General features: G+C 42.5%; 1 protein-coding gene across 3 annotated transcripts in view; it reads left to right on the top strand.

The window, feature by feature from the left end:
* The window catches only part of nebl (nebulette), a 123,534-nt gene that overhangs the window by 4,897 nt on the left and 105,575 nt on the right, over positions 1-13,062 (top strand). For all 3 annotated transcript variants that reach the window (XM_036124929.1, XM_036124930.1, XM_012854915.3), the window contains exon 2: positions 2,149-2,243. In XM_036124929.1, the coding sequence (XP_035980822.1) occupies positions 2,149-2,243 (95 nt within the window). The remainder of the gene's footprint in view (positions 1-2,148; positions 2,244-13,062) is intronic.

The following is a 13,062-nucleotide window of genomic DNA, read 5'->3' on the forward strand; positions in this document are numbered from 1 at the left end:
AAACCTTTATCAGTAAAACATGAAACATCACCAGGAACAGACGGGAGAAACCCAGAGTTGCTGATTAAATCACTGAAATCATTCATTGCAGCAGATTTCCCCATGTGGACCAGATTCTAAAGGTCAGCCGGGTCCAGATGTCTAAGTGCCTGAAAGGTCTTTGATTCAGAAATAAAAACAGAAAAGGTGGAATTAGCAGAAGAAAAGCATTATTCATTGTTGGTTTGAGTCGGTACTTTGCCTGCAGATCTGTTAAAGGATTCTAGACGGGTTCAGTTTAGCCACAGCTGAGTTAAACTGGGCTGTAAACAGAGAGACTGCTGCGGTATGAAAGAACCGCTGGACCCAGTCCATGAGCACAGAGACATCCTGAACAACCATTACATGACTTTAATGTTTCTATTCTAACAGATCTGGTGTCTGAAGCTCCCTCTGGGTGTTTCATCATCACATTAAGGTTCTGAACGTTGGTATCTGCTTGTTTAAACCTTCAGTGTCATGTAAGCAGAGCCAGTTTATGCTCAGCATGGCCGCTCAGCCAGCTCACTAACTGGCAGTGGTGAGAGCGGGTGGTACTTCCTGCAGAGACGGCAGGCAGAACGGAGGAGGCTCGGTCAGAGTCCAGGAGAACTTCTCTGATAGACGGAGGATCAGAGGCAGAACAGGAGGTCTGTACCACGACCAGGGAGCCGGGGCTTTGCATGAGGTTTGCATGATTCACGATATCAGCGTGGTTTCACTAACCTTTGATGGTAAAAACCCAGTGGACCAACAGATGATGCCAAATAATCCCTGAATGTATAAACTTCCCTCTGGACTCTAAGCAACGTGGATTCTGGTCCTTCCAGCTCTTCCTTCAGACTCTGGGACATTGATTTCCTAATGAAATGTAACTTTACGTTAATCTGAATGGAGAACCCTGCGGTCTCTTTTCTGGTTAGCTGAGGTTAGAAGCTGCTGCTGTGGTCTCGGCCTCAGGGAGGCCTTAGCACACGTAACCCAGCAGCTGTAGCTCATGTCTGGATACTACAGTGTAGCAGCGCTCAACGCTCTGACTCCAGCCTCAGTCCACTTCCTGTGAACATCAACCACACACTTCAATAGGCTCACTGCGGTTTTCCCTGGTGCATCTTCTACCGCAGTTTTTCCTTCCACTCAACTTTCTATCACCAGAGCTGAACACAGGGCAGTGTGAGAAGCTGGCTTCTTCTTTGGAGCTAATCCTCTTTCTGTCAGAAGATCATGAACAGTTTTCTATTTTATTTTTAATTGGTCTGGTCTAATATTCTACTTTGCTTTGGGTCGTAACGAGGGAGGTAATATTTTGCCAAAAATCTAAATTAACATATTTCAACCATAACTGTGATTTAATTTGGACTTTTCTCTGCTTTAACCACAAGCAACAAAAATGCCCTGCAGATAAAGATGTTTGTATTTAAAACAAGAACAGTTTTTATTAATCAGAATATTATATATATATTATATAAGAGAACAGCTTTTAACTGAGTTGGACTTCAATCCTCGTTGAACATAGAGTGCAACCAACAAACCAGTCTGTGTATTAAACTGATTGACCAGAACTTAATGCTTTGATGAGATTCCTGGAAGTTTCTGGTAAAAAGTATGATTATATAAACTCTAAAACAAGTAATAAAACTAGATTATCTCACTGCTGCAGCTCTCTTCCACATGGAGCAAACCTACTTTAAACATAATACCGACACCTAAAGACGCGTCTGATCTGTTAATTGTTACGTAGCCAAAAATATCTGATGTCTGCGATTTAAAAACTGCGTCTTTTAAATTGCGATTATATAGCAAATGTGATTAATTGTGCAGCCCTAGGAAACATGGAAAAAAGTTAAGGACAAAAGACAAGAAGTCATTAAGTCGTTAAACTATCCACAGCAGATAAATAAAATCTCAGGGTCAGTTCTGTAAGAAGTAGTAAAAACTTCCCCCTGTTTCCTGTTTGTTAAACTGTGATAGTTTGATATTTTTGTGTCTGTTAATCTGAAGAAATGGGAACAAATAGAAAGCCTGAGAAACGTTCATTAAGGCGAAAAAGACTGGCCAGCTTTTGGTCTCAGCATCATTGTTAGACCTAATAACACGTGATGTGGCTGTTTGTGTGTTTCTAATCCTCAGAACTGGCACAAAGGATGTTTCCACTGCGAGGTGTGCAAGATGACCCTGAACATGAAGAACTACAAAGGCTACGATAAGAAACCGTACTGCAACGCGTGAGTAAGGCTGAAGAAGCCGTCATGGCTGCTGCTGTCATGGCGGCCGTGTTTTCTGATGGGAAAACACGGCCGGCTGCTCGGAGATGCCGTGTTATTATCTGGTTCCTTTCAGGTTTTTATAGCTCTGGTGGTTTTGCTGTTTGGTCGGTTTCAGTGGTTCTGCAGCTCCTTCCACTTCAGGCTCTGCTCCTCGTTATCCAGGCATCTGATTGGCCGCTGAAGGCCTGGAGGCCAGAACCATGAGAGATTCTAAACCTGGGAGGAGGCGGAGCTTGGAGCGGTAAATCACAGATCCTACAGGGAACGTTGAGGTTGTGAGCCGTTAGCATGTATCAGTGAGCTGGTGGTGAAGCTGGTGGTGAAGCTGGTGGTGAAGCTGGTGGTGAAGCTGGTATCTGAGCTGCAGCTCAGTAACTTCTGCTTTTTCCCACGTTTTTCTCTGAGGACGTCAGAGAGGAGCTGAACTGCCTTTATTCTTCTGGTGAAAATCATTTAAATCCCAAACATGGAAACAAGAGCCGTCTCTGTCCAGAGCTGACTTCTTATCTCTGACGGTGGACTTAATGGCTGAGAGGTTAACATGACCTCTGACCCTTTGGGCGTCAGAATCCGTTTCCCCGCAGCCTGTTGAACAGAGTCTTTGTTTAACGGCCGTTTTCCTTCTGTAAATGAACACCGTGTAGTTTAGAAAGCTCAGATCTGATCTGCTGCTGACTGTGAACCTCCCTATGCTTATAATTAAACATCTACTGTTGGTTATAACGATGTTCTGCTCTTTAAACGGTGTAGAAATGATTTCAAATGAAACCTCCAGCCTACAGAGTCCAGGTTGGGAACAAGCGACCCGATACGTTAACAGCACAAGCATCAGGAAAAGTTGATTTTTACTACGACAGGCAGACGTTTCCTGCTGCGCCGTTATTATGCCGACACTGAACCCTCACTGCAGCCAAAGCAAGGCGTCTGTCTGAAAACATTAAGTCAGTCCCCAGAAATATTATGTTCTCTCTTCTATTAGACAATAAAAGAAATGGTGACGATTAAACATTTTGCTCCACATTAATGAGATGATCTGAAGTTAATTATTGAGGTTCAGGACTAAAAGTCAGCGTCATGCCTCTCAGCGCCTCTCAGCAGACACTGTTTGGACCATAAAGGAAATCCTTTTCCTACGTCTGAAGCTCGCTGATGTCACAGAGGAGGACCTCTCTGATTGGCTGACTCCACATCGCCTTTAACCTGCTGGCTGGATAAAATGGAGCAGCTCTGACATCACTGTGGTCCAACGAAGAAGCTGGACCTGTTTGTCCCTCTCAGACAAGAGTTAATGTCCTGTTTGCTGACATCCTGGTTCTGAATCCAAACGGAGGAGAACTTTGGACCTGGTACACAGCAGTACCGGAGCAGAGCAGCCCTGCTTTCCTTTAAGGGGGAAACAGACCAGAGATAGAAACTGTGATACCAGGCGGCTCAAACTGGATTATTCTAGACTTCCTACGTTAAAAGCCAGACTGGGTTCCTAAAACCCGGAGAGAACCTGGTCTCAGAGCAGGTACCCGAATGTCTCGTCTCGTTCTGGAGCCCAGAAGGAGCGGATCAGCCAGGGTGGCATTAACAGGAGAAGCAGAGCCGGCCCAAGGCAGATGCGAAGTAAGCCGCTGCTCAGAGCTTCCAATAAATGCAGACTATGAATCTGAGACTTTTATTCTTCTTTATTGAGAAAACTTTAAAATGTAATCCGCCGGTCTCAGAATAAAGACGTTGATATATTTTAAAGTGTGTAAATTAACCCTTTAAAGGAAAGTTTGCTTTGTAAAAGTGAAAAGAATCTTTATCTTGTAAGTTCTCACCATGGTTAGCATCTGATGCTACGACTTTAATGTTTCTCTTGTGTTTGAGCTTCTGTCTGCTCACAGCTACGTCCCAGCAGACAGTAACCAATTATGCCGTCTGGTTTTAAGCTCAGCCAATCACAACGCGCCTCCTCTCCCAGATCCCCTAATCTGTATTGAAAACCTGTTAGTGAACAGGAAGCGGCGCCCCAAATCAAATTCTGCTTCAGGCCCCATAATAAGAGCCAGTGGTTGCAGCCGGTCCCTGTTCTGCGCTCCGGTAATTAGCCTGCCTCTCTCTCGTCTCGTTAACATCTGGACACAAACGTCAGGCTTGTTTACTCTGCAGAGGAGGATTCCTGCAGCGGTTTTCCGCCTCGCTGTTGAGTTTTGTTTTCGCTGCTCCGTGTCAGAAGTGGCGCTCAGAGGACGAAGCGGCGTCCTGTAATTAAAGAGTCTGTGTGAAGCCGTGGCGCTGCTTGTTTTTAGAGCTGGAGGACGGCTGTGGATTGTGACGAAGCTGCAGTCGACAGCAACAACAGCTTCAGCCGCTGGAACCCACTCTCAGGCTTCTTATCTGCACTTCCTGGTGTTTTTACAACTTTTCTGGCCATTGTCTCCTGAGCTGTAGTTGGACTTAAAGAGGCTTGAAGACAACAATGAAGTCTGAGCTGAAGCTTGGCGTCCTGCAGGCTGTGAGGTCAGAAGCAGAGCAGGTGTGTTAATGTAGGAGGTAAACTTTTAAAACCCCAAATTAGAAAGATTCAGACTGTCCAAAATAAAACAGAAAAAGAAAAAATAAGCCGTGATAAACCATGCAACACCATTAGATGCTGACAGACACCTTAGACTGGACCGCTTTTTAAACATTAGGCTAATATAATGTTAGCAGAGCACAGAGAACCAGGGTCACACTTTATCGCTGACCTTACAAAATATTTCCACCTTAATAGCCTATAAGGTCTGGAACATTTTAGTGTTTTCTGCCTATAGTTGAATATGAAAGCTCTAATGTTCTGTTTATGTAAAAAAACAATGGCTTTGAAGCGGTGGGCTTTTCTCACGCTTTATAAAAATGTCCCAACGGGGCTCTGATCTCGCCTCAGCATCGTTATTTGCCAACAACATGACTCTCTTCAGAATTTCCTTCAGAATCCACCAGAGACCCACAGCACCACACATCCTCCCCCGTACTCTACTGTGGGAGTGGATCCAGCGGGTTGCTGGTGCTAAACCCACCCTGAGACCTGAAGCCTATGGGCTCAGTCAGACATCAGTGTTGTACTTCTGTTATTTTACATCTTTTAATAATTCTCTGTATCTTCTGATACTTCTAAGGGATCATTTTCTGACGACAGTGACATTAATCAGTTCTTTAATTAATCCACATCACTTCTTCACTTCCTCCTGCTTGTTCATGGTCACAGGAACTTTACACAAAGCTCTCAGCTGTTATCAATTTCAGTTGAACATGCTAAATACTTTAATCTTTACAGCTGTGAAGAATTGTGTTGAAGGGTTTTAGTAGATCTTTTATTGAAAGGTTAAAACTTTCAATAAAAGAATAAAAACTCCTGCTGGTTGAAACGTGAGTTTTCTTCCATATTTTCAGCTTTTTGTTGCAAAGCTGAAGTTTTTCCAAAAGGCTTTCAGCCGATCTGGAGTTCTTGAGTTAAGAGGGAGCGTGAAGTTCTGGGGGGTTGATGGCGGTGGTCCCGTGCTCCTTAAAACCCGTCTGCACATCAGTGAGGCGGGGATTAAAAAGGCACATGAGATCTGACACTTTAACACAAGACTTTGTGACTTTAACGGTTAGACGGCTGATCCTAGCAGGAAAGCTGTGGACAGGAACAAAAGCTGAGGCTGTTACTGAAACCATAATGTTCGGTTCCTGTGGAAGCTGATTGGTTTAATCTGCCGGGAATGACTGACCTCTGTGACCTGGACGATCTCTGCAGGACCAGACGTCCACAGAGTCTTTGACTAGAAGCAGTTTGGCTTTTTGTGACGTTAGACATCCTGTAGCTGTTATGCTAACCTTCATCCGTACATCTACAGTTCCACCCAGGCTTATTGTCACCCTCCATAAAAAAGGCGGTAAAACCTTAAACAGTAATCTTTGAGTGCAGCAGGATAGTCTCACAGAAACGTATGACCTTTAATTTAAGAAAGTACATTATTCAAAGGGAAACCACCAGTTAGGAATATTATAGTTTTTACTGAAACAGCCAGTGCTTTAATTGTTGATTATTTGGAGAAGCTGCTTTGCTCTACAACATTTCACAAAGGTGGAGCATAAAGACAAAGAAAGCTTTGACCTTCCTCACAGAGTATGAATGGTCTGGAGTTCAGGTTCCTCTCATGCTGCCTCCTCTTCAGCTCAGCCTGCAGGTTCTCTGCTGCATTCAGATCTTTATCTGAAATCTCCTGCTAGTTCCTGCAGTTCATGATGCTGTGCACTCTGATGAGGTCCATCAGGCCCTCAGCATCATCATCAGTGCACATCAGGTTCTTTTACACATATTAAACTGTTTAACAGCAGAAGCACCTGGAGTATGTCTTGAAGAAATGTTCCACTAGCATTTTATCTGAATCATAAAGAAACTAGATAAAAGTACCAGTTAAAATAAATTAGCAAATTAAAGCTGGATGTTTTAACTGGTGATAAAATGTTTTGAGTGGTCACAAGAGATTAAAACAACTAAAAACTCTACTTGAATATAAATCTGCCCACAGTTATCTGCCTGCTGCTGGATTTTTAAATCTGGTCGGTCTGGTTTAAAGTCCTACATCTGGTAATATTTCCTCCAGTGTATAATTTTATAAATAAATCACTGAATTTCTTTCGCGTTGCCATTCTCTCATGTCTTCCTGTTGTCCGACTCTTCTGTTTGTATAAGATGTTTAAGAGACATTTGTGCATCTAAGCCACCAATTAGTGACCAGCATAGAGTCACATGGAAGCTAAAACTATTAGAGCTCGTCTATCCAGCTCATCTCGTTAAGCACTGAAACATTCAAATTAGATGTACACAAAAACAACCCAAAAATGCAACTGGAATGCTGAAAAATCAAGTATCAGATGTGTCTGTGCTTTTTTTCCTCTGCAATTTTGATGGGGGTGGCGCTTGAGCGCCCCCTATTGATAAGCCACAACCAAGTGTGAGGTTATGCTGCTGCTAAATTGTAGAGGTAACACAAACTAATTCTTTATAAGAGAGATAACCTGACTTATTATTCGACATGCACTAGATTTATTTAATATCTGAAAGCAAAGGTTTGAACATTTCTAAAGTAAAACCCCCTTAAGAGAGAGTTTGACTGTTTTAAAATTGTCTGATAATTACATTATTATCTTAGATAATTGACTCCATGAACCAGAATGTAGGTTTAATCGGCCACTTTCTCAAGGCAATAATGGTGGGTTAATAAGCTGGTGTAGATCCATTCACACAACACTTAGTGTTTAATTATGTCTGGATGCGGTGAAGAAACAGCTATTGGCAGAAGGTAATGATGAGAAATGTAATGAGAAAACAAGAAACTTAAACTGTCACAGCTAAGAAAAATGAAAATGGCTAAATGAACAAACAGGTGATTTGCGGAGGAACCAGCAAATGGGAGGCAATGACCAGGCAGCTTCTATACCGGGGTGGTGAGGAGAGAAGGCTGGGAGCAATCAGACGATCACGGGTAAGAGCCGAGGGAGAATAATAAACAGGGAAGACACAGGAACCAAACAGAACAAGATACAAAAATTATCATAGAATAAACTAAAAACCGAAAAACGAATCTAAGAAAGAAAAAATAAACTAAAGAAAGTACGATCTAGGAAATTAACCAGTCCAAAATCAAAGCACAAATCCCTGGGAATCATTACAAAGTAGGACTAAGAAGTCCAGTAGTGTTTTATTTAAGCATTTGTTGGTCAGTAAATAAAATATTTAGAAATAAAATCAACAGATCATTTTTTTATTTCTGTCCTGTTTTCTTTTTCATGTTAGAAACGATTAAACTGTAAAATTTCCCACAAAGAAAAAAATCTAAACCTTAATCTGGTGATCTGTGATGTTTGATTGGTTCTGGTTTAAAACAGAGAAAACACCCCAGAAACATTGAGTTGATTCTGTTATAATAAACGTTTTCTTCATGTGAATGAGCTTAATTTAAAGCTGATTGTGTGACTTTGAAGTGAACATGAAGGTAAATGGCGTCTCCCAGTTTGGCTCTGTGTTTATCAGCATGGTTTTCCACATTAATAGCCTGAAGTGAGCCCAGATTGTTGAGGTACCGTTATGTAACGGCGCTGCCCACATAACCCAGATTACTGCAGCTTGTTGTGTTGAAACAAAACATCAGAGAGAAACTGTTCTGCTGCTTCTCTGAGCCTCAAAGAGGAGAACATGTTCAGTATGAGTTCAAGGCTGCGCACCTCAGAGTGGAGGATGAGGAGGAGGAGGGTCACTTCTCTTAGTCTAAATGAAACTAAACATCTCTTGGCTGATCCAAAGGTTCTGTTGCATGGTTCTGTTTAGTTTAAAGCTCCATCACTCGTCTCTCTCTGCATCCAGCAGCCCAACCAGCCATGCAGGCAGGCAGGCAGGTGTCCTACCGACTGCACCCTCAGCACTGACTGGCTCCTCTGGGGAGGCCGAGGAAATAAATTCTTATTTTAACGCAGCAGCATGATCTCACACTGACATTTGGTAAAATATAAGCTTTAATTTTAGTATGTTTATTTAATGGAGGGGAAAAATTCAACAGTTGTTGATTAGTCATTTGTTTTGCCTCATTGTGACCAAATGATGACCAGTTTTTATGTTCATTTATATGTTATTATGTATGTTTTTTGGCAGAGGCCCCAAGGCTTTTATATAAAAAATATTCATGTAATTTAAAGAGTCCATGATGGCACAAACTGCAACGAGGGTCCATGCACCTTAGAGGGAAAACAGGCCCACAGCATCACAGATCCTCCCTAGTGGTTAACAGTGGACATCAGTCACAGCAGCATTTAGCAAACTGCACATTTCTTTTTTAGACAGAACTCCTAAACAACCAGTGGGGGTGTGGAAAGCTCAAATCTATATTTCACGGGACATTACAATTTACTCCAAATTACAAGCCGACAAACTGACCCGCAGCAAAACAAAACTTGGAAATCTGCAAAGCGGAGAGTTCTAAAATATTTACCGAATAATCCATTTTCAGTAACTTTGTAAGTTTGGGATTTTTTATTTTGGAAAAGCAGTGAGGAAAATTTAAAGCAAGCGGAACTTCTTTCCGACATGCAGTTATCGACAGCGATGCAAAACATGCAAATTGAACAACAGAAAAACAGATGTTCCCACCCCACAATAAAAGCAAGTAGGATTATAATATGTAGAAACAAAATACAATAGAACATGGAAAAATAGAAACTAAAAGCAAACATTAAAAACGTTTGGACTACAAAGTTGAACTAATGATGTTTCACTAAAACAATTTAACTAGAACAGTTAAAATCCTAAATAAATGTTTTTTTTAATCTCAATCTAAAGGAACTCAGGCTTTCTGAACTTTTACAGTTTTCTGGAAGTTTTTTCCAGGTCAGTGGAGCATAGGAACTAAATGTTGCTTCTCCATGTCTGGTTCTGGTTCTGCAGAGCAGGCTGGAGCCAGAAGACCTGAGTGGTCTGGAGGGTTGATGCCCTGATAACAAGTCTGTGATGTATTTAGGTGCTAATTCAGGGATTTATAGACTAACAGAAGGATTTTAAAGTCTATTCTCTGAGATCCAGGGAGCCATGGAAGGACTTTAGAACCGGGTCCATGTTCTCTACGTTCTTAGTCTTAGTGAGGACTTCAGAACCGGGTCCATGTTCTCTACGTTCTTAGTCTTAGTGGAAGGACTTCAGAACCGGGTCCATGTTCTCTACGTTCTTAGTCTTAGTGAGGACTTCAGAACCGGGTTCATGTTCTCTACGTTCTTAGTCTCAGTGGAAGAACTTCAGAACCGGGTCCATGTTCTCTATGTTCTTAGTCTTAGTGGAAGGACTTCAGAACCGGGTCCATGTTCTCTACGTTCTTAGTCTTAGTGAGGAGCTGAAGTCCAACAGAACCAGCACGGTGGTTCTTCCACAGTCTGCATTTATATGGACGTCATTAAACACCTTGATAAGGGCGGTCTCTGTACTGTGTAGAGGAAACCTGACTGGAAAACATCAAAGCGGCTGGTCGTTGTTAAGAAGTTCCAAAAAAAAGTAAAAAGCAAAGCAACTGGACTTGTTTTCCGTAGTTGAAGACGTTTCGCTTCCTCTCCCGGAAGCTTTCTCAATTCAAAAAGTCTGGAGTAATGATGAGTAACAAGCTTTATAGTACTGCCCAACAAAGGGTTGTAATGGCTTAGATAACATGCAAATTCAACAGAAACTGGTCCACCCCTTAGTAATGGGCGGTCGTTAAAGCCATTAAGCCAGCAGATTGGACCGAAACTGGTCCACTCCTCTGTAACGAGGAGTTGTTAGGGTCGTTATTGGCTTGGCTTAAAGGAACAATGTTTTGATCACCCGAATGAGGGTGGGAGTTAAGGTGATGATTGGCCGGAATTAATCCTATAGCTGTATTGTACGTTTTTGAGAGTTGGAACCTAAGGCCTCCTCCCCTGTTTAAGGTTGGTCTTTCTCTTTAAGAAAGACCAAGAAAGACCTGTTTTTAGAGACTGGGGGAAAACACCTGACAGAAGGGACAAGTTTATTATCCGAATCAAATCAGACGCTATGGCAGGTAAAACGTTTTTAAGGAAACATGAATTAACATGAACTGCTGCTGAAGATGAACACTCTGATCTACCTGGATGTTCTCTGGAGGACTGAAACGCCTCAGTCAGTGACGTCAGTCTGTGGGTCTGTCGCGGCAATGACAGAAGTTTTGTCTCTTCTCTCCGTTTCTGTTGCTCAACGTTTTCTTGCTCATGGTTTTTCACATGCTTAGATAAATTTGTTGTCTTTCCACTGAATTTAACCGGCTTTTTAAAAAACATAAAGCTTGATTTCATTTATGGTATTAAAATAAAGCCAAACGGCGCTATTTTCCCTCTTCATGTTTTTCCTCTCTTGTGGTTTCTCTCTCTCCAAGTCTGAACAGCACCGTGGATTTTTGTGAGAGAGAGCTGAGTGGGCAGGCCAGGCTGAGCCTGTGTTCTGATTGGCTGGCGCCGCTGAGCCATGTACTAGAGGGGAAGGGGAGCAGCAGAGTGCCGTGACACAGACGGAAGCTGCTGCAGTCAGCGCACTGACTGACCATTAAAATGGTCAATCAGAGTGTCAGTTTTGGGGCCCCCCTCTGTCCTGGGCCCGGGACAACTGATCCGTTTGTCCCCCCCTGTTGGCGGTCGTGACTAGCTCATCTACTGAGTTGCAGCCCAAGGTTGAAGTAGCAGAGTAAGCTTGAATAAAAGTTTCCGTGGCATTGTCCTTAAAGGTGCGTTTTCTTACGATGTCCCTTTGGCTAAATGAGTCACTGGAAATGATGCTTTCAAAGGTAACAGAAAAGTGATCAGATAAGGCAACATCAGTTACATTGACCTGTGAAATCTTTAGACCTTTAGTTATGATTAAGTCTAAAATATGTCCCTGTTTGTGTGTTGGCTGTTTAACATGCTGTGTTAAACCAAAGTTTCTAAGTGTGTCACACAGTTCTTTTGCACTTCTGTCTTCAGGGTTGTCAACGTGAAAGTTGAAGTCTCCCACAATAATTAAACAGTCATAATCAACACATATCACAGACAAGAGGTCACTAAAATCCTTAAAAAAGTTTGATGTGGACTTAGGAGGCCTGTAAACATTCAGGAACATAGTTCGTACCGGGCTCTTTACCTGGAGAGCCAAATGTTCAAAAGAGTCAAATTTTCCCAAAAACACCTTTTTATACTTTAGTGAATCATTAAACAATGTTGCTACTCCTCCACCTTTCCTTTGCTGTCTGCTCTCAAAAAGAAAATTGTAGTTTGGAGGAGTCGACTCCATCAGTATAACTTCTTCATTAGATTCATGTAACCATGTTTCTGTTAAAAACAATACATCAAGATTATTGTCAATAATGAAGTCATTAATTAAAAGGGATTTTTCTGACAGAGATCTAATATTTAATTAACTTAGTGGTTGATGGTGTTTCTGTGGCAGGTTGCAGAGAATGTTCTGATCTTATCTAGTTTGCTCTCGATCGCTTCATGTTGCATTTTGAATCATTTAGACAGTTTCCTCATCTGAATGCAAGCCTTTTTCTCATCTTCACCGCTTTCACTGGAGTGTTTTCCTGGTCAAATACGTTTAAGAACTGTTGGAAGGGAATGTATCTTGTGAATGGGGTCTCGGCAGAGAGCTGGGAGCTGTAACAGCTCATTATCTGAGACCCTGTTTCCCAGACGGAGAAATGATCAAAGAGCAGAGCAGGAATAAATCAGCCTGTGAGAAACACAGAAACCGATCTGAAGGACGAAGAAATGACGACAGGAAACTTACGTAACCCTCCGTCTAAGCTGCCACAGTTTTAGGATGGGGGGGCAGAAACGAGCTGGATGTGAGCAGCAGAGAGCGACGAGGCGAGTCAGTCAGCAGCGTGAGAGAAAAGAAAGAGGATGAGAGGACAGAGGGATGAGCAGAGCTTCCTCTGAAGGCCAACTGAGAGCTTTCTGCATGAATGAGTGAAGACAGAGAGGAGCGGTCGCTGCTCAGGGTTCTGGTTCTGTGCAAACGGGCCGGTTCCGTCTGTTTTCTCTGCAGCGGATAGCTTCCTTTAAATCAAACCTTCTGGGGCGTCAGAACCAGTGACAGACAGCAGAGGTTCTGCAGAGAGTCTCACACCTTTCTGCCCTGTTGGCTTTGCTCTCCACCTCCAAACGTTCTCTTCGTCTCATCACCTTTGACCTTTCGTTGTTTCCTGTGACTGCTCTGCTTTGCCTTTACACTCCTCTCCATATTCTTTGTCTTCAACCTCCATCCCTT

This window comes from Fundulus heteroclitus, chromosome 21, assembly GCF_011125445.2.
Source record: "Fundulus heteroclitus isolate FHET01 chromosome 21, MU-UCD_Fhet_4.1, whole genome shotgun sequence".
Lineage (NCBI taxonomy): Eukaryota > Metazoa > Chordata > Actinopteri > Cyprinodontiformes > Fundulidae > Fundulus > Fundulus heteroclitus.